Here is a 24,881-nt window from a genome sequence, read left to right on the forward strand (position 1 = left end):
AGACTCCTTCATAAGTGGAAACATCTTCTCTACATCTACCCTATCAAACCACTTCATAATTTTAAGGACCTCTATTAGGTCACTCCGCAGTTTTGTCTTTTCTAAAGAAAAAAGTTCCAGCTTGTTTAGTTATTCCTGATAGTTTTAACCTTGCAATTTTGGTATTATCCTTGTACATCTTTTTTGCACCTTCTCCAGTGCGTTCATATCATTTTTGTAATATGGAGACCAGAACTGTATACAATACTCTAAGCATGGATTCTATACAAGGTTCTATACAAGTATAACATAAACTCTCGAAAAAAAAAATGATATTCCTCTAGAAATGAACCCCTATTTGTTCTGGCCTTGTAAACCTGCATTGCTATTTTAATGATATTGACTTAATGATATTGGGGTCCTATGCCAGTTGGAGAGCCCCGAATACCAAATTCAGGCAGAAATGAGCAGAGCTTGCACCACATGTGCTCCTAGTTGTGTCAGTCATTGGACAGTCTAACCAGTCAAGTCCTGTAAAAGTAAAACATTCAGGCCATGTATGGGAATGACTGACACCACTTAACCTGAGAACATATCTATGATAGACCTATTTTTCTGGTGTTGATTGAAGGATGAATGACATCCAGAACACTGAGAACTCCATTGATCTTCTACATTCATCTAGACGGTTGGTTTAACACATCCAAAAGATGACATATCCAACAATGCAGCACTCATCACTGCTGACCTGAAGTGGCAGCCTAGATTATGTGCTGAGTTCTTAAAGTGGGTTACATTTTTTTTATATATTCATTCTTGTCAGATCAACTCCAGCGCCAAAGATCACTTTGCGCTACTATACTTGATCTTAGCCAAAAGGGCGAGAGGGGAAGCTGCACCGTTCCTGGAAACACTGCAATACCAGGTCGATGCGTGGAGTGGTCGGAGCAAGCCCCTGTTCCATCTCCCTGTTCCAAAAAACAATTTAATATTTGGTCCCCAGATAGGGAATATTAAACTGATAAGAACAGATACTACACTTGATCTTAGCCAAAAGAGTGGGTTACATTGCCTATTAGTATGTAATATAGAAGCCAGTGTATGGCTTTTCTTTGATTTAAAAATACCCTTCAGAACCTCTGAACAAGTACACTGTTCACTCATATTGAGATCAAACATTTTCATTTAATTGTTCTAGATATTATAGTTATGGTCAGCCCAAAGGCATAAAGTCCCATCTTTATGAAAAAGTGTAACTATATAAATTCAATTAAAATAAATGATTGCATTGACAACTTCTGATGAAAGAGAGTCATTCTTTCCAACAAAAAAAGCTTTGCCAAACATCTTTTTTTCAAGAGAACAAGGTCTGTTCTTGCCTCATGGAACTGATTTCTTCCTATCTCGATTATTTTTTTTTCTCCCCTTGTCCAATCTCTTCCGATGCCCTCCGCTACTTTAACAGTTTTGCTGGCCCTAATTGTCTCCTTTTCATCATGGACTTCCAATCCCTCTACATATCCATCCCCTAACAGGATGGCCTGAGGGCTCTCCACTCCTTCCCTGAACAGAGGCCCAACCAGTAACCCATCCACCACCCTCCCCCGCCTGGCTGAACTTGTTCTCACATTGAACAACTTCTCCTTTGACTCCACACTTCCTCCAAATTAAAGATGCTGCTATGGGAACCCGTATGGGTCCTAGCTATGCCTGTCTTTTCATGGGATATGTGGAACATTCTTTGTTCCAGTCCTATTCGGGTCCCCTCCTTCACCTCTTTTCCGGTATATTGATGACTGTATCGGTACTCTTTCCTGCTCTTGCCCTGAACTGGAAAATTTAATTCACTTTGCTTCCAATTTCCACCCTTCCCTCGCCTTCATATGGCCCATCTCCGACACTTCCCTTCCCTGTCTTCATTTCTGGGCATAGGCTATCAACCAATATCCACTATAAGCCCACTGACTCCCAGTTACCATGACTACACTTCCTCAGACCCCGCTTCCTGTAAGAACTCTATTCCATTCTGCCAGTTTCTCCGTCTCCATTGCATCTGTTCTGACGATGCCATCTTACATACTAGTGCTTCCGATATGTCTTCCTTTTCCCTCAACCGAGGATTTCCCTCTACCATGATTAACAGGGGCCTTGACCATGTCTGTTCCATTTCCTTCACTTCTGCTCTCACCCCATAGTGTTCCCCTTGCCCTCCTAACCTTTCACCCTATCAGCCTCCACATTCAACAGATCATCCTCCGCCATTTCCGCCACCTCCAGTACAATCCCATCCCCAAACAGATCTTCCTCTCCCCTTTCAGTATTCCAAAGGGACAGTTCCCTCCGCAACACCCTGATCCACTCCTCAATCACCCCTAACATTCCCTCCCCTTTCCTTCCCACGGCTCCTTTTCGTGCAAGCACAGGAGATGCAACACCCGCCATTTTACCTCCTCCCTTTCCACCGTTCAGGGCCCCAAACACTCCTTCCAGGTGAAATAGCAATTTACTTTTAGTTCTTTCAATTTAGTATACTGTATTCGCTCATGATGTGGTCACCTCTACACTGGGGAAACCCCCTCAAACGCAGATTGGGTGACTGCTTTGCAGAACACCTCCATTAAGTTCGCAAATGTGACCCCGAGCTTCCAGGTCGTCTGTCATTTTAATTCTCTGCTCCACAGCCACTCTGACCTCTATGTCCTCGTGAGCTGTTCCAATGAAGCTCAAAGTAAGCTCGAGGAACAGCACCTCATCTTTTGATTAGGCACTTTACAACTTTCTGGACTCAACATTGAGTTCAGTAATTTCAGATCATAACCTCTGCCCCCATTTTTTCCAGACAGCAGCTGTTGATGATTCTGCTATTCTCATTTACACTTCTTTTGTTTCTTTATTTGTCCCATTACTTTTTGTGATTTTGCCTTGTACAATCATACCTTTTGCCTTGTACAATCATACCTTTTGTCATTTAATCTTTCTTGCCTTCCATTCTATCACAGACCTTCTCTTTTGTCCCATACCCCTCTCCCTGCCTCTGTACTTGCATAAAATCTGTTACATCTCTAATTATTTCCAGTTCTGACGAAAGGTCATCAACCTGAAGCATTGGGGCTGAAATTGCGGTCGGAGGCTTCCCACGGGCAATTGCCTCCGACTTGAAACATTTCTACGAATTTATCTGGTAATCCGGGAGGAGCGCGGGATTCCGTTGGGGAGGCCTTCTCTTCTCGTGCTGCGAAACGCACTCCCGTCCTCGAGGTTCCCACGCAGAAGGTGCAGTCACGTGTGACTGCTCAGCCAATCAAGTACAGTATTCCACAGCTTTCTCATTAACAGCAATGAGAACTCCATATCTACAAGTTCTCATTGCTATTAATGAGAAAAAAAAACAAGCACACTAAACACATAAAATATAAAACACCCCACATAATTAAAATTAAAAAGTTAATAAATATCTTAGAGAATTTTTTTTTGAGTTTAAGAAGTTTTTAAAATTATGGTTATAAATAAATGTAACATAGTGGGCAGGGTTTTAAAAAATAATTTGTTTTTTAAATTTAATTAAATTATATTTTTGTATGTTTTTAAACTCTTATGCCTGTAATAGTAGGCTATACATATGCTTTTATCAGGCGCAAGAATTTTGAGGACATTTGCTGGGCAAGATATGGGTAAATCCCGCAATCTTGCCCTTGCAAATGTCCTCGCACCCGATATGCGTTGGATCTGTCAAGCCAGTTTTCAGCGCATGCGCATTGTGCGCTGAAAATCGGCTTTTACGATGCCTTCCCGGGTCCGTACACACTCCGTACCCCGTACGGACCCGGGGAGGCCGGGATTTCCTGCCCAATAACTCTGTTTCTCTCTCTCCACAGACACTGCATGACCTGCTGAGCATTTCCAACATTTTCTGTTCATAATTCAGATTTCCAGCACTGGCAGTATTAGAGTTCTCTTTAATAGCAAGTTTTCACGATCAAAAAAAAATCACAGACTGGAAACCTCTAAGACACACACTGAAAGATAAGTGCAAGTGAAACAAATTGCACATCCCATCCTAAAAGTGACTTCACTCGATAAGCAATTTCTCCTGCCTTCCACTCTATCACAGACTTTCCCTTTTGTACTTTTCTTCCTTCCCTGCCCCTACATTTGCTTAAAAACCTGTTCCATCTCTAACTTTTTCCAATTCTGACGAAGGGTCGTCGACCTGAAACGTTAACTGTGTTTTTCTCTCCACAGATGCTGGCTGACCTGCTGAGTACTTCCAGCTTTTTCTGATTTTATGATGAGCAGCAGCCACAACCTGTGGCCTATTATCCACTCACCTCTGCTTCACCTTTGGGGCATTCAAAACAGTGCCCGAGTGGATAAACGCACCAAATTCAGCACCTTGAAAAATCAAATCCAATTACAATTAAAAAATAACAATAAATTGCTGAAGAAACCCTCTTTCGATGAGAGAGATGTTCTTTCACTATTAAAGCGCAAACATACAGGCTGTCTCGGAGATAGCTTGATGAGGTGGTGCGAGGCGTGGGGAAGGACCCGGCGCTGGTCCTTTCTGCCCGAGTGTCGCTCAGAGCCGGTGCGGGAGGTGCGGCAACGGCGGGCGATCATGTTCTACAAGTTTAATGGATTCACGCAGAGACTGAGCGGCGGGGCCGGCTCTGCGGCCTACTGCCCGCAGGTAGGAGAGGAGGAGCGGGAGGGTGCAAGTCACGACGATGCTGTAAACACCAGGGGGCGAGGTGCCCGGCTTGACCTTGCCTCAGGAGGATCCGCTGCCGGTTCACTGGCGACAGAGTCACTGGGCAGGAGATTCGGGCACTCGCTTCTGACCCAAGCTCATCCTGGCCTGCCCTCGCCAGACTTGATGTCAGCCGTGGCTCAGTGGCAGCACCTTCGCCCCTGAGTCAGAAGGTTGTGGCTTCAAGTCCCACTGCAGAGACTTGAGCACAAAAATCTAGGCTGACGCTCCGGTGCAGTGCTGAGGGAGTGCTGCACTGTCGGAGGTGCCATCCTTTGGATGCGACATTAAACCTCTCGGGTGAAAAGATCCCATGGCACTATTTGAAGAAGCGCAGGGGGCTAAAATTTATCCTGCAACCAATATCACGAAAACAGATTACCTTGTTCATTTAGCTCATTGTTGTTTGTGGGACTTTGCAGCTCGCAAACTGGCTGCCACGTTTCCTACATTACAACAGTGACTACACTTCAAAAGTACTTCATTGGCGGTGAAGTGCTTTGAGACGTCCTGAGCACATGAAAGGTCATATATAAATGGAAGTTATTTCTTTCACCCAAAGGTAACTGGTTGGTCTTGTGTATGAACCTAGAACGTGTGACAGTTGTTGGTGTCTCCTCGGCTGATGTCCACATTTGCACTTAGGAGGTGGCTGGAGAGGATCAGGAACAGGAATCCTGTCCGATTTATCCCTCTTTAAGACAAGGGTGCTCAGGCCAACTGTAGCATCCTTGGGAATCAGCTAGCTCTGTTTAATGAAGTAATACATTTACCTATGAAGCTTAAGGATGACCTAAACTTAGATGTTCTGTTATGTTTTAGTATCTTTGCCTTGGTTTCTTTCACCTTTCTTCCACTCGAGTACAGAGTTGACTGTGAGACTTATAGATAATATAAGTGAGACAGATAGTGAGCCATTTTTTTAAAGAGTTAAGTAGATCAAAAATAAGTTACGTTCAATCAAAATGAGTACGTTTTAGATAAATCATAGAAACTTGAGTGGTTTTCATGTGATCTTTCTGGTGCACTCTTAAGATGGCTTCAACAGTCTGAACCAATGTTTTCTTTCTGGGAGGAGGCGATGTGCCTCCCCACAGCAGGACACGAGATTGGGAACTCAGTGAAATGAGAGGGCGCAACAGTCCAATATGCTGCCCTTGTTCGACACTGGTGTTTTGCTACAATGTTTCTGTATCTTTGTACTTGTGCATCTATCTGATCTTAATATTCATCCGCTAGATCAAGATGCTCACATTTGGCAACGTGGCAGTGTAAATTTTATTGGTATGTAAGACCAGTGAATGTATTTCTATGTTCGCTCCACTGTACTCTCCTGCATAGCTAGTGTCTTCTGAAAGCTTTTAACTGTTTCTAACTAATATGCACGTATATATCTGTGAGAGGAGGCACTGAATGACTCTGGTTCTTGTGTTATGGACGGTTGGAGCTTGTTGATAAGGAATTTTGCCATCTATTGGCTTTGTAGTCTTGATTTCAGGCCCATCAGTACTGTTGCAGCAATTATTATTGATTGTTATGCACTTTGTGTCAGCTTTTATTTATCATTGAATAAGAGTTTTTAAGATAATTTTTTAAAACTGCGTAGGATTAAAGTGGGTCGCTCCAGTTGAAACATTAACACAGGAATGATGGGGCAAGTGGCTTCAATCTGTGTTGTAATTTCTCTGATTTTTGATTCCCTGTGTAACTAAGGTCTCCCTTGGTTTGTGTGCAAACCTTTTCTAAGTCTTAACATGATGTTCAGTTTGTATTTGTTGGAAACCAGAAAATTTAGTTGGAGTTTGCTAGTACAGATTAGAATATTTACTAATGGGGAAAGATCACCTTGCTGCATTTTGTCTTGAATGGTTTTGATGTACTGTAAAAGCACTGCCGTTCATTGCAACATGCTTGAGTTTGAAAAGCACTGTAAAATTCAAGTGCAGCAGAATCTTTGAATTTTTTGATAGTTACTCCTGTCTGCATCCTCTTTCCACGCAGTGTGTCGGGCAAAAATACAGATTTGGTTGCCACTTAGGGGTTTTTCGTGGCTGCTGTCTGTTACACTCTGGGCACCAAGAGATCTTTTTAATGAGGTCGCAAAGATGCATTTGATATTCAGCTTTTATTTTTCAGAAGTGTACATAATAACTTGTGAATACAGGGGTAGTTTTAATCTCAGTCATTTGCTGTGCTTTTTTTTAAAAAAGTGATCACATTTGCCAATCTGTTTAAAGTTACAACTGTCTTTAAAGTTTTGGGATTCATTTGTAAATTTAAGAACTTAATGACACAAAGTAGCCTGTGAAATCCCCATATAACTGTTTTGTTACAATAAAATTATGTTTAAAATGCACCGTGCATTGAGCCTACAGTAGACCCCAACATTTAAGTCTGTCTTGAGAGAAACAGAGTTAACGTTTCAGGATTTCCAGCATCCGCAGTGTTTTGCTTTTGTTTAAGTCTGACTTCTTGGATCTATCTGCCTAATCAATCACCTGCATGCACTTTCCAATCCCTTTCTACTAGACATAAGCCTATGAGATGATTGCAAAGAACCGGTGCATCATCTGGGCATTATTGAGGGAATAATTTGAGAGTGCTTGAATGATGAATCTGGCTGTAGATGTCATCTACATGCACTGTACGTCACAACCTCACTTTTGACGATGAAGCACTGTATTAAATGTGAGCGGAGGAGATACATCATAGTACATCAATTTTCACAAAAATAATGTTTAACTAAACTTCAAACACCATTTGTATTACAAAAAACACATTGTACAAAGGACTTAAGACTCCTTTGATTCATTACTTTTCAGTTAAATTTGAAAATTTAGTTTGTAATCTTTTTAAAGTTGGAGTGCTCCGTAGTTTGTTGTTCAGTGGTATAAATGACCAATTTCTTCTGCTAAAATGATCACTTATCCAAATTTTGGAGTCTCAATTTAGATATGCGTACGATGATTTGGGAGAGCCAGCATGGTTTTGTGAAGGCTTTCTAATAGATTGTTTTAACAGCGGAGATAAGAGTTGATTCCTTTCTTTTTAGTTGGGGAATCTAGAACAAGGAGTGTTGATTTTGGAATAGGAACTAAGTTGGTTAAAAGTAAATCCAGAAAAAATTAGTCTCAAAGTTTGCGACGTCTTGGAATATACTGCTCCAAAAGACTATAGATGCCAAGTTGATTGAATTGTTTAAAAGGGAGATAGATAATTCGAATCATAGTCATTACGGCACAGAAGGATGCCATTCAGCCCATCGAGTCTATGCCCGTTCTCTGTAGAGCAATCCAGTCAGTCCCATTCCCCTGCTCCAACCCCATAGCCGTACAAGTTTATTTCCCTCAAGTGCCTATCCAATTTCCTTTTGAAATCATTGATTGTCTCTGCTTCCACCACCCTCGTAGGCAGTGTGTTCCAGGTCATTACCACTGGCTGTGTAAAAAAATTCTTCTTCACATCCCCCCTGTATCTCTTGCCCAAAACCTTAAATTTGTATCCCCTAGTCCCTGTACCATCAGCTAATGGGAACAGCTTTTCTATGTCTATTTTATCTAAGCCCGTCATAATCTTGTACACCTCTATCAAATCTCCCCTCAACCTCCTGTACTCCAAGGAGAACAACCCAGCTTCTCCAACCTAACCTTGTAGCTAAAATCCCTCATTCCTGGAACGATTCTGACAAATTACCTCTGCACCCTCTTGAGGACCTTCACATCCTTCTTAAAAAGTGGTGACTAGAACTGGATGCAATACTCCAGTTGTAGCCTAACCAGAACTTTATAAAGGTTCAGCATAACTTCCCTGCTTTTATACTCAACACCTCTATTTATGAAGCCCAGGATCCCACATACTTTGCTAACTACTCTCTCAATATGTCCTGCCAGCTTTAAAGATCTATGCACATAAACCCCCAGGTCCCTCTGTCCCTGCACATAAGAACATAAGGAGTAGGCCATACGGCCCCTTGAGCCTGCTCCGCCATTTAATACGATCTTGGCTGATCCGATCATGGACTCGGGTCCACTTTCCTGCCCGCTCCCCATAACCCCTTATTCCCTTATCGGTTAAGAAACTATCTATCTCTGACTTATTCGATGACCCAGCTTCCACAGCTCTCTGAGGCAGCGAATTCCACAGATCCACAACCCTCTGAGAGAAGAAATTTCTCCTCATTTCAGTTTTAAATGGGTGGCCCCTTATTCTAAGATTATGCCTCCTAGTTCTAGTCTCCCCCATCAGTGGAAACATTCTCTCTGCATCCCCCTTGTCAAGCCCCCTCATAATCTTATACATTTCGATAAGATCACCTCTCGATCTTCTGAATTCCAGTGAGTAGAGGCCCAACCTACTCAACCTTTCCTCATAAGTCAACCCCCTCATCTCCGGAATCAACCTAGTGAACCTTCTCTGAACTGCCTCCAAAGCAAGTATATCCTTTCGTAAATATGGAAACCAAAATTGTATGCAGTATTCCAGGTGTGGCCTCACCAATATCCTGTATAACTGTAGCAAGACTTCCCTGCTTTTATACTCCATCCCCTTTGCAATAAAGGCCAAGATTCCATTGGCCTTCTTGATCACTTGCTGTACCTGCATACTAACCTTTTGTGTTTCATGCACAAGTACCCCCAGGTCCCACTGAACTGCAACACTTTGCAATCTTTCTCTACTTAAATAATAACTTGCTCTTTGATTTTTTTCTGCTAAAGTGCATGACCTCACACTTTCGAACATTATACTCCATCTGCCAAATTTTTGCCCATTCACTTAGCCTGTCTGTCCTTTTGCAGATTATTTTTGTGTTCTCCTCACACATTGCTTTTCCTCCCATCTTTGTATCATCAGTAAATAGTTGGGGTCTAAATAGTTGGGGTCCCAGCACTGATCCCTGCGGCACCCCACTAGTTACTGATTGCCAACCCGAGAATGAACCATTTATCCTGGCTCTCTGTTTTCTGTTCATTAGCCAATCCTCTATCCGTGCTAATATATTACCCCCAACCCCGTAAACTTTTAACTTGTACAATAACCTTTTATGTGGCACCTGGTCTAATGCCTTCTGGAAGTCCAAATACACCACATCCACTGTTTCCCCTTCATCCACCCTGTTCGTTACATCCTCAAAGAATTCCAGCAAATTTGTCAAACATGACTTCCCCTTCATAAATCCATGCTGACTGCCTGACTGAATTATGCTTTTCCAAATGTCCCGCGACTGCTTCTTTAATACTGGCCTCCAACATTTTACCAACCACAGATGTTAGGCTAACTGGTCTGTAGTTTCCTGCTTTTTGTCTGCCTCCTTTTTTTAAATAGGGGCGTTACATTTGCAGTTTTCCAATCTGCTGGGATCTCTCCAGAATCCAGGGAATTTTGGTAAATTACCAGTGCATGCACTATCCTTGCCACTACTTCTCTTAAGACCCTAGGATGTAAGCCATCAGGTCCAGTGGATTTATCTGCCTTTAGATCCATTATCTTACCGAATATCACCTCCTTAGCTTTAGAACTGTGCCATTGTCTATATTGCCTCTCCCTGTACCTTCTGCCAAAATGCATCATCTCACACTTCTCTGTATTAAATTCCATCTGCCACTTGTCTGCCCATTCTGCAGCAAATTTTTACATTTTCTCTGTATTCCAATATCCAAGTCATTTATCTATCTATATATATAGATTTTTTTTAAAGCAGTGGTCCTAGCACTGACCCCTGGGGAACACCACTGTCCACCACCCTCCAGTCTGTAAAACAACCATTCGCCATGATTTGCTATTTTTTGTCCTTCAGCCAATTTCTTATCCAAGCTGACACTGACCCTCCTATTCCATGAGCCTCAATTTTGTTAACCGGCCTTTTATGTGGCACTTTGTCAAATGGCTTCCTAAAATCCATTTGGCAACATCCACTGCATTCCCTTCATCAACCCTCTTTGTTACTTCATCAAAAAATTCAATTGAATTAGTCAAACATGATCTGCCTTCTACAAATTCTTGCTGGCTCTCCTTAATTAACTTAAACCTAATGCCTGACAATTTTTTCCCTAATTATTGTTTCTAAAACCTTACCCATCACTGATAATCTCTTGGGGAATTAATTACTTGGCAATAAAGATATTAAGGGATATGGGAAAAAAGGAAGACATTGGGATTAAAAAGAAAGAACTGCCATAATTAACAAAAAAAGCGGAATTGGCTTAATGAGCCATTGAACATGCTCCTGTTCCAGTATCAAGGAAACAGAGATAAGGATAAAGTAACTGTTACTTGTAAAATTTTGATTTATTTTAAGCTAAGGAAATATTGTTGTTTCTTAGCTAGCGAACAAATAAAACTTTTCATCCCAAGTTGATATCTGTATGCTCAGCAAGTGTATAATTTATACGTTGAGCTTTATTTAAGACAAAAACATTGGATCATGAGTCTCTTAAGATAGGGATGTCCAATTTATGGCGGTAGGCAGTGTCGCCAATACATTAGCCTTAGCCACGTGGCTAATTGGGAATCCAGATGTGTCAAATTGCATTTCTGATTAGTAAATGAAAATTGCGTAATAGACACCATCATTGGTCATGCGATCTCAATACTCCGATTCGCATGTGCAACCTTTTTTTGCATGTGTGTTGGTAAAATGGCACAATGAAAAAGTAAGTGCTTTTTGATTGTTGTTAGAGCTTCACTTTGTTGCTGAATAGTGGCAAATGATTGTTAAGTAAAGAAACACGTGTGAAACACATTTACCTGTTGTGTTGGAGTGTTACTAAAATTAGTGCATGCTGCTAAAATGGTGTCACCTTAGCCTTGTGTGGCTAGTCAGTAGTTTCTATTCGACAGCACTGCTCTAGGGCAATCTAGCTTTTGCATCCCAAGCCACTATTTGTGTCGTTATTACTTCTTTGCTTATTTGATCTGTTTTGAATTTGTTGGGCGTGGAGGTTTGGATTGGACTGCTACTCGCTCTGTTGCTGGATAAACTCTAAATCAGAACTTCAAGTTCTGTTAGTATCATCAACTTAAAATTTATGTAAATTAATGGGAAAATAGATTGAAACTTTATCTGTACTCCCTTCCCCACAAGGCTCCATGCTATGCACTTATGTGGCCCATGAAGACAAAATCTTGGCACGCCCTGCCTTAATGGATCAGGTTGTGTTTTTCTTTAAATTGTACAATACACTGTATATCTAATCTGCAGTCATGTCTTCCATTGAATGTTTGTGTGTTTAATATTATATGCAGGGGTTGAAGCCTCTAGTTTCTTCAGAATCTCCCACTATGATTTTTGCCACTCCAACGAAAACTGTATCTGAATTGGGAGAAGGAGTCCAGTTTCTAGGACGGAACAAGGTGCCTGATTTGCAGAGACTTTTTCAGGTATGAATCCGAAATTTGAAAGATATTTCACTGTGGATAAGAACAATCTAATTGTGTCTTTTAAGGAATTCAAATATTTTGAAAATGAAAGAGGAATAATTTTAGATATGGCCTGATTTTTACAAAGGAGTAATAGTGTGGTGAATATTTTATATTGCATGTTCATGAAATCAAGCTGTAGTTGTATGGTGGGGCAGTTACTGCAGATGTCCACTTGTTGTTCTGAAAGAAATTAAACAGAAATCTGCCCTCTTGTTGTGAGAATCCTTTGTATTGTGCAACAAATGTGCTGAAATGCTTTTCCAATTCAAATTAAAACTTAAGAGGTAGTTTCAGGTTACAGTACAATTCTTCAGTCTTTACCTTTTGGGTTTGAACTTGGGCTAGACTGATGGAATGCTCCTGTACTGTGTCTGGTCTTGAATTGTAATTGAATGCTGGACAAACTCTAATACAAGCTGTTTTTATTACTCTATATGATTACTCAATACAGATCAGGGAATAAGACGAGGGATCACTCTGCTACATCATGCTGAATGCCATCTCAACAACGTACTTAATGCATGTTTCAATGCTCTCCATTTAAATTTTATATGCAGTATTGTCTTAATTCGGCTTGAGTTTGTTTTTTTAGAAGTTGCACACTTTTAATCATAGAGCAGCTTTTTCAATGAACTAATGGCATCTTGCGGTTTTTTTTTCTCATTTCTTTTTCAGCACTTAAAATGACTGTCCTCAAGAACAGCTGTTGCATGTGGTACTCTGAAATGCTCTATAGATGAGCTCCTCTTTTGTGTGACATTTTAATTTGGCAAAATTCGAGCTTTATAGCTGTAGTATGATTGTTTTCTAATCCTTTTAAACTATAGATAGATGGTGTTTATGCTGAAATAACCCCCTGAATCTTGCCTTTCCTTCTCTAAGCCCAGAAACCTGTGAAAAGTGGCTGATGCGTTAATAGATATATAATCACCCTTCCTTTTGAACTACGCACATTTGGAATTGTTTCACAGCAATGACACATGATGCAGAGCTGACAAAGAAGCTATAGTTTTATGACAAAGCAGTCATTGCTATTTGATCCCATCTGTTTCCTAATTTTAAAAGAAATCTTTGAGGAGTTTTTTGATCCAATACACTTTGTAGTTGTAAACCATGGGTGTCAGCTTTGGCTCAGTGGGAGCATCTTGCCTCTGAGTCAGAAGATTGAGGGTTCAAGTCCCACTCCAAGAGAACAGAGGGAATTGTGAATGTTGAAGATTGGAGTAATTGCAGGAGACAAAATAATTGGCAGTAAATTGAATTTGGATGTGTACAGAACTAAGAGAGATTTCCTGAGAGTGTGGGAGTTCTCTTTTAAATTACATTTCAGGTTTTAGCTGTAACCTATATTGTAACGTTGACATTCTAAGACCCCTCGATGCTGGTATTTTATTTTTCTGTCTATAAGTGGAAATGTTCCTATAACAAGTCTTCTCAGACAGTAGGCACCACTCAATTGCAAAGTACTGGCTTCTTGCCTTGTTAAATACATTCTTTACACTTTGAGCACAGGTTTATTTTAGTAGTTCAAAAGCAAAATACTGCAGATGCTGCAAATCTGAAATATAAACCAAAAATGCTGGAACTCTGATTGTCATGCAGCATCTGTGGAGAGAGAAACAAAGTTAACATTTCAGGTCGATGACCTTTCATCAGAACTGAAAAAAGTTAAGAGATGTAACAGGTTTAAACAAATGCAGAAGCATGGAAAGGGAGAGGAGAGAAAAAGACAAAGGGAAAGGTCTGTGATAGAGATTAAATGATAAAAGGGATGATGTTGCAAGGCAAGGTAATGGGTCAAGTAAAGAAACAAAATATGGATCTATAGGAGGTGTAAATGGGAATAGCAGAATCAGCAGCTGCTGTCCAAAAAAAATAGGGGCAGTGGTTATGATCTGAAATTGTTGAACTCAATGTTGAGTCAGGAAGGCCTGTAAAGTACTTAATTGAAATATGAGGTGCTGTTCCTTGAGCTTACATTGAGCTTCATTGGAACAATGTAGGAGGCCAAGGTCAGAATGGGAGTGGGGCCGGAGAATTACAATGACAGGTGACTGGAAGCTCAGGGTCGCACTTGTGGACTAAACGGAGGTATTTCGCAAGCTGATCACCCCGTCTGCATTTGGTCTCCCCTATGTAGAGGAGACCGCATCGTGAACAGTGAATACAATATACTAAATTGAAAGAAGTACAAGTAAATTGCTTTTTCACCTGGAAGGAATGTTTCCAACATTTTCTGTTTTTATTTTAGGAGTTGTTGCTGTAAGTGCTCCCAGTGAAACTAGTTTCACACACTACTGATTTCAATCAAAGCACTCTATTCACACAGTTTTGATTTCAATCAAAGCACTCTAACAACCGCTGAGTAAATTTGTTTTGCCACAGTTGGAAATGTCAGGTAAAGATTGTAAAAGAGGGTGGCAATTGGGGACAGGCTAGGAAATGAGCGGCACCAATCTTACATAGTTCATAGAGTGCGTAAGGGACGGGTTCCTTGAGCAGTATGTAACGGAACCAACCAAGGGGCAGGCTATCTTAGATCTGGTCCTGTGTAATAAGACAGGATTAATAAACAATCTCCTAGTAAAGGATCCCCTCTGATTGAGTGATCATAGCATGATTGAATTTCAAATTCAGATGGGGGGTGAGAAAGTTGTATCTCTAACCTGCGTACTAAGCTTAAATAAAGGAGACTATGAAGGTATGAGGGCAGAGTTGGGTAAAGTGAACTGGGAAAATAGATTAAAGTGTAGGATGGCTGATAAACAGTCGTGTAATTTAAGGAGATATTTCACAACTCTCAAGAAAAATATATTCCAGTGAGGAGGAAAGGGTGTAAGAGAAAAGATAGCCATTCATGGTTAACTAAAGAAATCAAGGACAGTATCCAGTTTAAAAACAAGGGCATACAAAGTGGCCAAAACTAGTGGGAGGACAGAAGACTGGTAAGCTTTTAAAAGCCAGCAAAGAACAACTAAAAAAATGATTAAGAAAGGGAAGAATGACTATGAAAGTAAACTAGCACAAAATATAAAAATAGATAGCAAGAGTTTCTATAGATAGAGTGGCTAAAGTAAATGCTGCTCCCTTAGAGGACGAGACGGGGGAACTAGTAATGGGGAACATGGAGATGGCAGAAACTCTGAACAAATATTTTGTATCAGTCTTTACGGTAGAGGACGCAAACAATATTCCGACAATGGATAGTCAAGGGGCTAAAGTGGGGGGGAGGAATTTAACACAATCACAATCACTAAGGAGATGGTACTCATTAAGATAAGGCAGATAAATTCCCTGTACCTGATGGCTTGATTCCTAGGGTCTTAAGAGTAGTGGTGGCAGGGATTGTGGATGCATTGGTTGTAATTTACCAAAATTCCCTGGATTCTGGGGTGGTCCCAGCAGATTGGAAAACTGAAAATGTAACGCCCCTATTTAAAAAAGGAGGCAGACAAAAAGCAGGAAACGATAGACCAGTTAGCCTAACATCTGTGATTGGGAAAATGTTGGAGTCCATTATTAAAGAAGCAGTAGCAGGACATTTGGAAAAGCATAATTCAGTCAGGCAGAGTCAGCATGGATTTATGAAGAGGAAGTCTTATTTAACAAATTTGCTGGAGTTCTTTGAAGATTTAACGAACAGGGTGGATAAAGGGAAACCAGTGGATATGATGTATTTGGACTTCCAGAAGGCATTTGACCAGGTGCCACATAAAAGGTTATTGCACAAGATAAAAGTTCACTGAGTTGGGGGTAATATATTAGCATGGATAGAGGATTGGCTAACGAACAGAAAACAGAGAGTCGGGATAAATGGTTCATTCTCGGGTTGGCAAACTGTGGGGTGCCTCAGGGAGCAGTGATGGGACCCCAACTATTTACATTCTATATTAACGACTTGGAAGAAGGGACTGAGTGTAACGTAGTCAAGTTTGCTGATGATACAAAGATGGGAGGAAAAGCAATGTGTGAGGAGGACACACAAAATCTGCGAAAGGATATAGACAGGCTAAGTGAGTGGGCAAAAATTTGGCAGATGGAGTATAATGTTTGAAAGTGTGAGGTCATGCACTTTGGCAGAAAAAAATCAAAGAGCAAGTTATTATTTAAGTGGAGAAAGATTGCAAAGTGCCGCAGTGCAGCGGCACCTGGGGGTACTTGTGCATGAAGTACTAAAGGATAGTATGCAGGTACAGCAAGTGATCAGGAAGGCCAATGGTATCTTGGCCTTTATTGCAAAGGGGTTGGAGTATAAAAGCAGGGAAGTCTTGCTATAGCTATATAAGGTATTCGTGAGGTCACACCTGGAGTAGAAACATAGAAAATAGGTGCAGGAGTAGGCCATTCGAGCCTGCACCACCATTCAATATGATCATGGCTGATCATGCAACTTCAGTACCCTATTCCTGCTTTCTCGCCATACTCCTTGAACCCTTTAACCGTAAGGGCCACATCTAACTACCTTTTGAATATATCTAACAAACTTGCCTCAACAACTTTCTGTGATAGAGAATTCCGCAGGTTCACAACTCACTGAGTGAAGAAGTTTCTCCTCATCTCGGTCCTAAATGGCTTACCCCTCATCCTTAGACTGTAACCCCTGGTTCAGGACTTCCCCAATATCGGGAACATTCTTCCTGCATCTAACCTGCCAATCCCGTCAAAATTTTATATGCTTCTATGAGATCCCCTCTCATTCTAAATTTCAGTGAATATAAGCCTAGTCGATCCAGTCTTTCTTCAGTCGTGCCATTCTGGGAATCAGTCTAGTGAACCTTCGCTGCACTCCCTGGATAGCAAGAATGTCCTATTGAATACCCCTGGATGTTGAGTTCCCAGCCTTGGTCACCCTGGAGCCATGTCTCCGTAATCTCAATTACATCATATCCGTTAACAGCTATCTGCGCAGTTAATTTATCCACCTTATTTTGAATGCTCCTTGCATTGAGACACAGCCTTCAGGCTTGTTTTTTTAACAATCTTTGTCCTTTTAGAATTATGTTGCAATGTGGCCCTTTTTTATTTTTGCCTTTGATTTCTCTGCCCTCCACCTTTCCTTTTCTCCTTTCTACCTTTTGCTTCTGCCCCCATTTTACTTCCATCTGTCTCCCTGCATAGATTCCCATCCCCCTGCCATATTAGTTTAAACCCTCCTCAACAGCACTAGCAAACACTCCCCCTAGGACATTGGTTCCAGTGCTGCCCGGGTGCAGACCGTCCGGTTTGTACTGGTCCCACCTCCCCCAGAACCGGTTCCAATGTCCCAGGAATTTGAATCCCTCTCTTTTGCACCACTCCTCAAGCCATGTATTCATCTTAACTATCCTGCTATTTCTACTCTGACTAGCACGTGGCACTGGTCGCAATCCTGAGATTACTAACTTTGAGGTCCTACTTTTTGATTTAACTCCTAGCTCCCTAAATTCAGCTTGTAGGACCTCATCCCGTTTTTTACCTATATTGTTGGTACCTATATGCAGCACGATTACTAGCTGTTCACCCTCGCCCTCCAGAATGCCCTGCAGCCGCTCCGAGACATCCTTGACCCTTGCAACAGGGAGGCAACATACCATCCTGGAGTCTCGATTGCGGCCGCATAAGCGCCTATCTATTCCCCTTACAATAGAATCCCCTACCACTATAGCTTTCCCACTCTTTTTCCTGCCCTCCTGTGCAGCAAAGCCACCCATGGTGCCATGAACTTGGCTGCTGTTGCCTTCCCCTAATGAGTCATCTCCCCCAACAGTACCCAAAATGGTGTATCTACTTTGGAGGGAGATGACCGCAGGGGACCCCTGCACTACCTTCCTTCCACTGTTCTGCCTGATGATCACCCATTTCATATCTGCCTGAGTAAGCTTTACCTGCGGTCTGACCAACTCACTAAACATGCTATTCACAACATCCTCAGCATCGTGGATGCTCCAGAGTGAATCCATGCGCAGCTCCAGTGCCGCATTGTGGTCTGCCAGGAGCTGCAGTTGGATACACACTTCCTGCACACGTAGTAGTCAGGGACACTGGAGGCATCCCTGATTTCCCACATAGCACAGGAGGAGCATAACACAGGTCTGGGCTCTCCTGCCATGACTTAACCCTAAAATTAACTTAATTTGGCAACAATGACAAGGTTTCTTACTGCTAAGGAAATAAAAAGAAAAATATAAAATTCTCACCAATCCACCAGCCAATCACTTACCCGCTTGGCTGTGACGTCACACTTTGATTTCTTTTTACTTCTTTGTTTACCTTCTGCCCCTGCACCTGCACCAGCTGGCTCCTCTGATCTACTGCCACTCCCACTCGCTGCTTCCGCCCTTTGTAGTCCTGCGCCGCCCGCTCTCGCGATGCTGGCCTCCTCCGATCTGCGTGCAGTTTTGGTTTCCATATTTACGAAAGGATATACTTGCTTTGGAGGCAGTTCAGAGAAGCTTCACTATGCTGATTCTGGGGATGAGTGGGTTGACTTACGAGGAAAGGTTGAGTAGTTTGGGCCTCTACTCATTGGAATTCAGAAGAATGAGAGGTGATCTTATTGAAACGTATAAGATTACAAGGGGGCTTGACAGGGTGGATGCAGGGAGGCTATTTCCACTGATGGGGGAGATTAGAACTAGAGGGCATGATCTTAGAATAAGGGGCCGCCCATTTAAAACAGAGATGAGGAGAAATTTCTTCTCTGAGGGTTGTAAATCTGTGGAATTCGCTGCCTCAGAGAGCTGTGGAAGCTGGGTCATTGAATAAATTTAAGACAGAAATAGACAGTTTCTTAAACGATAGGGGGTTATCTGGAGCGGGCAGGGAAGTGGAGCTGAGTCTATGATCAGATCAGCCATGATCTTATTGAATGGTAGAGCAGGCTTAAGGGGCTATTTCTAATGCTCTTATAGTCTTTACAGCATAGAAACAGGTAATTCGGCCTAATTGGTCTATGACTAGTTATGCTCCTTCCCACCCTTCATCATTTAACTCGATCAACATATCCCTCTATTCCTTTCTTCCTCATGTGTTTACCTAGCTTCCCCCTAAATGCATCTATGCTAATCACCTAAACTACTCCTTGTGATAGCAAGTTCCACATTCTAATCACTCTTTGGGTGAAGAGGTTTTTCCTGAATTCCCTATTGGATTTATTAGTGGCTATCATATATTTATGGCTACTAGTTCTGGTGTCCCCTGCAAGTGGAAACATCTTCTCTATGTCTACCCTATCAAACCCTTTCATAACCTCTATCAGGTAACCCCTCAATCTTTTTTCGAAAGAAAAGAGCCCCAGCCTGTTGTACCTTTCCTGATGGGTTTAACCTCTCAGTTCTGTTATCATTCTAGTAAATCTTTTTTGCACCTTCTCCAGTGCCTCTATATCCTTTTAATAATTTGGAGACCCAGCACTGTTCACAGTACTCCAAGTGTTGTCAAACCAAGGTTCTATACAAGTTTAATATAACTTCTCTGCTTTTCAATTCTATCCCTCTTGAAATGAACCCCGGTGCTTTTGATTGCTTTTGTTATTGCCTTATTAACCTGTAGCGCTACTTTTATTTTGTGTATAGAATCATAGAATAGTACAGCACAGAAGGTGGCCATTCAGCCCATCAAGTGTGCTGGTTCTTTCAAAGAGCAATCCATGTTGGTCCTACTCCCTCGCTCTTTCCCCATATCCCTGCAGTTTTTTCTCGTTCAAGTATTTATCCAATTCCCATATGAAGGTTACTATTGAATCTGTATCCACCATCTGATCAGGCATTCCAAATCCTAACCAGTCATTGTGTAAAAAAAAGTTTTTCCTCCTGTTGCCTCTCATTCTTTTGCCAATCACCTTAAATCTGTGCCCTCTGGTTATCGACATGAGGCATTGGAAACAGTTTCTCTTTATTTACTATGTCTAAACCCATCAAGATTTTACACTGTTTCTGTACCACCAGATCCCTCTGCTCCTCTACCCTATTTATATGGGCCTCCTTATTCTTCCTACAAAAATGTACCAGCTCACATTTATCTATATTGAAGTTAATTTGCCAATTATATGCCCATTCTGCAAGTTTATTGTTGTCTTCCTGTATTTTGTCGCAGTCCTCTGTATTAACTACACCCCCAATTTGGCGTCGTCCGCAAATTTTGAAATTGAAACATGGCAGCAGATGGCAGTGGAGGAATTAAATGAACATGCAACGAAGTGTGTAATATAGTAGCTAGGAAGTGGTATATAAAGACCGCCAATTATCGCTCAAATAGCACAATTTTATAGATACACATAAACCAATAAATAGAGTAGCCGTATGGCATATGGAAGCAATTGTCCATTCACTAGCAACAAACTTTTAATTTTAGCTTTAATTACTGAGGCAATAGCAGATGGCGATTGACTGACTATCTTTACTCATCTCCTAATTGTGTACTTCAGTCATAACCCAGAAACTCAGTTCATCTATTTTAAAATATTTTACTGATTAGATCATCTAAAATGCTTATTTGAAAGTCCTATCAGAATATTAGCATTTTGTGTGTTTCCCCCCTCCCCCCATTTATTATCTCAAAAGCAATATTCCCATGCGTGTTTAACTGTAAAAGTTGGTAGAACTGTCACTGATACATTGAGCCCATTGTTTGATAGTGGTAAATCTGGGGAAAAAAATAATTTCTGTATCAGTGTAATTTATGTACATGTTGGGTTTTCTGTTAATTTAAAGCCTTTTTCATCTTTACTCTGCAGAAATCAGATGGTTTGCCCATACATCTAAAGCGAGGTGTTCCTGATCGACTGCTATACAGAACTACAATGGCATTGACGATCGGAGGGACCATTTACTGCTTGATAGCACTCTTTCTCGCAGCCCAGCCCAAAAAACAAAATTGAATAGAATCTGTTGATGTAACTGATACTTCTGAAATCCTCAACACCAAGGACTGGCATATAACCCTTTGTACAGTTATAACCAATTTGCTGCTTTCTACATTTCCTTCCTGGTGCACCAGTTTCCCTAATATTTTTTCACGTGAGATTGGTTGCAGCTCATTTCAATCAGTTTTATTCTGTGACTGTTGCTGAGGATTCCAGAGCCCAGGATCCCACCTAACCATGTGAAAATAAAAATAATGATCAAGTTAATTAGAAATGAACGTATTGAATCATGTAAAGTGTTCCAAGAAAATGTATTTAAAAGTGAGTAGAATGAATAAAACATGATGCAACAGATGGTGGAATATGGAAGTCCTTTCCCTTGCCTGAAAGATCATAAGGAACTGTGTGTTTCTCAAGAAGAACTCTCATATTCACTATCATTACCATGAGATCTTGTGTAAATTTTTGTTCAATCGCAATTATGTCTCTGCTGCTAAAATAATTCTGTAGCAGTGATTTTTGGTATTGCTTTTTCTCAGGCCATTTGCATATAACAGCAGATTAGTTTGCTGTTTTGATAATCGTGTACAGGTAGTTACATGATCTTTTTAAAAAAGAAATAATGTTGGCCTTGAAACCTGTGATGTTGCAATGTATTAAAATGACTGCTGGTAGCAAGGTTACACTTGCTTAAAATGTCACTGTTGTAAACACAGCATACTGTTTTCTCGTTACCATCTTGTTTGTGGGGATCAATGAATGCTACAATACTTTTGATCAGTCTCAAAAATAATACGGTAATAACATTTGTGGCTAAGAATATTTTCCTGCAAGTTCCCTGCTTCGCCTGGCCAGAATGCTAACTGTACATCTTTAGTGTTTTATGTAGCTGAATTTTTGTGTTGAACATTTGCCAAAGATGTGATAATTGACCTTTCATTTACAGGCAATAGCTATGGTTGATGTCTAAATGCAGCAAAAAAAATACAATCTTTCCAATTTTCACTCAAGTTAAGTTTTCAGTTAAGACAAATTTATAGGGTTATGCTGATTGAGTTCAACAGAGGTTTCAAATTTCATTCAAACTTTTGGAACTTAACCAAAGATGAACAAAATGGAGATCAAAATAACTTTCATTTTTCTGCCCTCCAAAAAAAATCATAAAGTCTAAAGCAAACTATTTAAGTTTGAAATAAAAAAAAACACAATTTGCAGGAAATTTCTAGTGGTGCACCACACTCCTTGCCCTTTGTCCATGGTTCAAACACTCCCTCTCAGCATTGGGAATAATGCCCTTTTTTTGAAAAAAAAACATTTTGCTCATTTAAAATGACATAAACTTAATGTGATTGTATTCATGTTCTGAATCATTGTCATTAATGCACATTTGACTGTATTTCATATATAAGTTATTAAAACAAACCCAGTTCTGTAATGTGTAATATAACCTGACAATAGGAGCAGTGATTGTCAATATAACAGATGATCTTGAATTGATGAGCTCTATATATAAATCCATACTGTCAATGGGTCTGTTGTATGACAACCTGCACCTGTTGCTGCAGTAGATTGTTCATTATTTAGCTGGGTGAAGGTGGCTTCTTTCTGCTTTGCATTTGTATTGAGTACTAGGTTAATACATTTTCACAGTTCTGTCCTTTGCTTTTGTATGTAGACTCTAATTTCCCTCATGCAATAAAGAGAAAATCTGAAAGAATGCAGATATTGTACAGTGGGTTGGTCATCTGAAATACCGTTATCTTAATGTTTCAGATGAGTCTCTATCAAAAACCTTAATGTTTCTCTCTTAACTGCAGTTCCTGGTTATATCCTGCACACTAGCAAGCTCAAGAGTTTAAAGGAATTTTGAGATGCTACTTTCAAACAGCAAACTCCATTTTATTATGTCTTTTTAATGTAATAAATCAGCCTCAAGGCACTTTACAAAGGGGATGGGGGGGGGGGGGGTTGGTGGTGAATAAATATTGGAGCAGAGTTGGGCTGGTGGCTTTGGTGAAGGTAGGGTCACGATGGCTGAAGATTGCATCACCAATTAGAGTGGAAGAAATCGTCATCATCATCATCACCTCGAAACAGCAGGCAGGAGTCAGAGGAGCCGAGGTTGCGAGCAGGGTTGCAATAGATTGTTGAGATACGGTGAGCCGATGCCATGGAGGGATTTGTAAATAAGTATGAAAAATTTGAAATCAGTGCTTTAGGAGTGAGAAATCAGTGGAGAATGGTGATAACGGGTGGTGGGTGTGTGGGACTTAGTATGGGATAGGGAGCCAGTGCTTGAGCGGCCAATGAAGAGCGCATTGGAGAAAGTTTGTAGTGACGGCGGCATGAATTGGTTTCAGCAGTGGTGGGGGTGATTTAACTCGGAAGGTAGCAATTTTTCAAAGATGGAAATAGGCATTTTTAATAAATAGAATCCTACAATGCCAGCATTATAAAATCACAAACAAAGCAAAATCAGACTCTTCACTTTAAAACTTGAAACCTACGTGGGTTTAAACACGTACTGCAATAGAGTGAAACGGGTGTGTACCAAAATTGTGACCTTACACTTAAAGACACTAGCATTTTGTTAATTTAGAATTCGTATATCCTTGCAATATATCTATATATCCTTAAACCCTGAACATTAGCCCTTGGTTCCATTCCCCCTTCCTAACTGCTCACTGACATAATTTGCATTGCCTCTTCCCCCTCCCCCAATCCCACCTCCTTTTAAGCAAGACCTGAAAATTCTACAACCAAAAATGAAGCACACTCTGGAATGTCCTCCATAAAGCCCTCTTTGCTACGCTCTTCCGTTAAAACTTATTTGTTTCAGCAAGCCTTTATTCATCTCCATTAATTCTTCTTTCACTGCCACTTCTTGTTGGGCTTCGCCTTTAAGTGCTTTGTGATGTTGCGTTAATAATGTTGAATAATTGTTAGTGACCTTTCAGCTTTTGGCATTACATATACAGGGAGGCTAGTGGTGTCATTTCAGGCTGGAACATATTAAGTTATGGTTTGCTTGACTGGAAGCTGATAGAATTTTTTTTGAAAAAGAGAATCAATTAAAACCATAAAGGCAGTGATGCAAGAATGATCTGCTGAGACACTGGAAGTGTGGCAAAATGACCGAATGCGCTAATGTGGACTTGCAGCGTAGGCATTGGACAATAGTAGCATTTTGTTCCATATTTGTTGTTCGTGTTTTCCATTTCATTACCTGACATATGATTCTATAACTGGGAAAATAGGACTGTCACACTGCTCCAACTAGGAATACGATTAAATGCCAAAACTGACCCAATTAAAGTTAGAAAATGCCCTCGCACACACCTATTTTGTTCAACTATTATTTTACTTGATATGGGAAGTATAATAGAAATCTGAACTTAATTTCAAATTGGAGAACGATTGTGCTGTCCGCTGTATTAGGAGAATTAAAGTAATTTAGGTAAATGCAAATCAAGTCACCTACCAAACAAGATGCAACATTATCTTCCCTCTAAAAGGAGTTAACGTGTACAGAAATCTGACTTGTTCGAAGGAGTTCATGCCAACATTAAAATTGTTACTTTAATGATTTTATTCCCAGACCCAACCACTTGAACTTTCCCTCCTTTGGTAGGAAAGGTTATGAAATATGTTAGATTGTGAATTTTAAATTAATTAAAGTTAGACAGATTGGGGTGGAGTTTTGTCTTCACCACATGAGTGTTGCGTGCAGTCTGGGTGGATTACAGAGAGGCCAATCTGGTAGGGAGCATTCCATGTCATTGAAATGAATAGAAAATCCACCAAATTCTTTAAGGGACGTGAGACTTCCTGCCAAGTCTTTCTCTGCGCATCCATCCGGGCGATGCTTAACATCGAGTAGTGGAGACAGAA

At 40.8% G+C, this 24,881-nt stretch overlaps 1 protein-coding gene and 1 pseudogene across 2 annotated transcripts; one reads left to right on the forward strand and one right to left on the reverse strand.

Annotated features, from left to right (window-relative positions):
- Nucleotides 1–867: 867 nt before the first annotated feature.
- LOC139274215 (U2 spliceosomal RNA) lies at nucleotides 868–1,043 on the reverse strand (annotated as a pseudogene).
- Nucleotides 1,044–4,538: 3,495 nt separating this feature from the next.
- cox7a2l (cytochrome c oxidase subunit 7A2 like) lies at nucleotides 4,539–22,707 on the forward strand. Of its 2 annotated transcripts, XM_070889378.1 has the most exons (4): nucleotides 4,539–4,669; nucleotides 11,972–12,106; nucleotides 12,600–12,658; nucleotides 20,862–20,951. In XM_070889378.1, the coding sequence occupies exons 1-3, from the start codon at nucleotides 4,598–4,600 to the stop codon at nucleotides 12,609–12,611; spliced, it is 219 nt and encodes a 72-aa protein (XP_070745479.1). In that variant the 5' UTR covers nucleotides 4,539–4,597; the 3' UTR covers nucleotides 12,612–12,658; nucleotides 20,862–20,951. The 2 variants fall into 2 exon arrangements, with proteins under 2 accessions (XP_070745479.1, XP_070745478.1); XM_070889377.1 differs by lacking the exon at nucleotides 12,600–12,658 and having other exon boundaries at nucleotides 20,862–22,707.
- The last annotated feature ends 2,174 nt before the right edge of the window (nucleotides 22,708–24,881 follow it).

This window comes from Pristiophorus japonicus, chromosome 9 (assembly GCF_044704955.1).
Source record: "Pristiophorus japonicus isolate sPriJap1 chromosome 9, sPriJap1.hap1, whole genome shotgun sequence".
NCBI classification, from domain to species: domain Eukaryota; kingdom Metazoa; phylum Chordata; class Chondrichthyes; family Pristiophoridae; genus Pristiophorus; species Pristiophorus japonicus.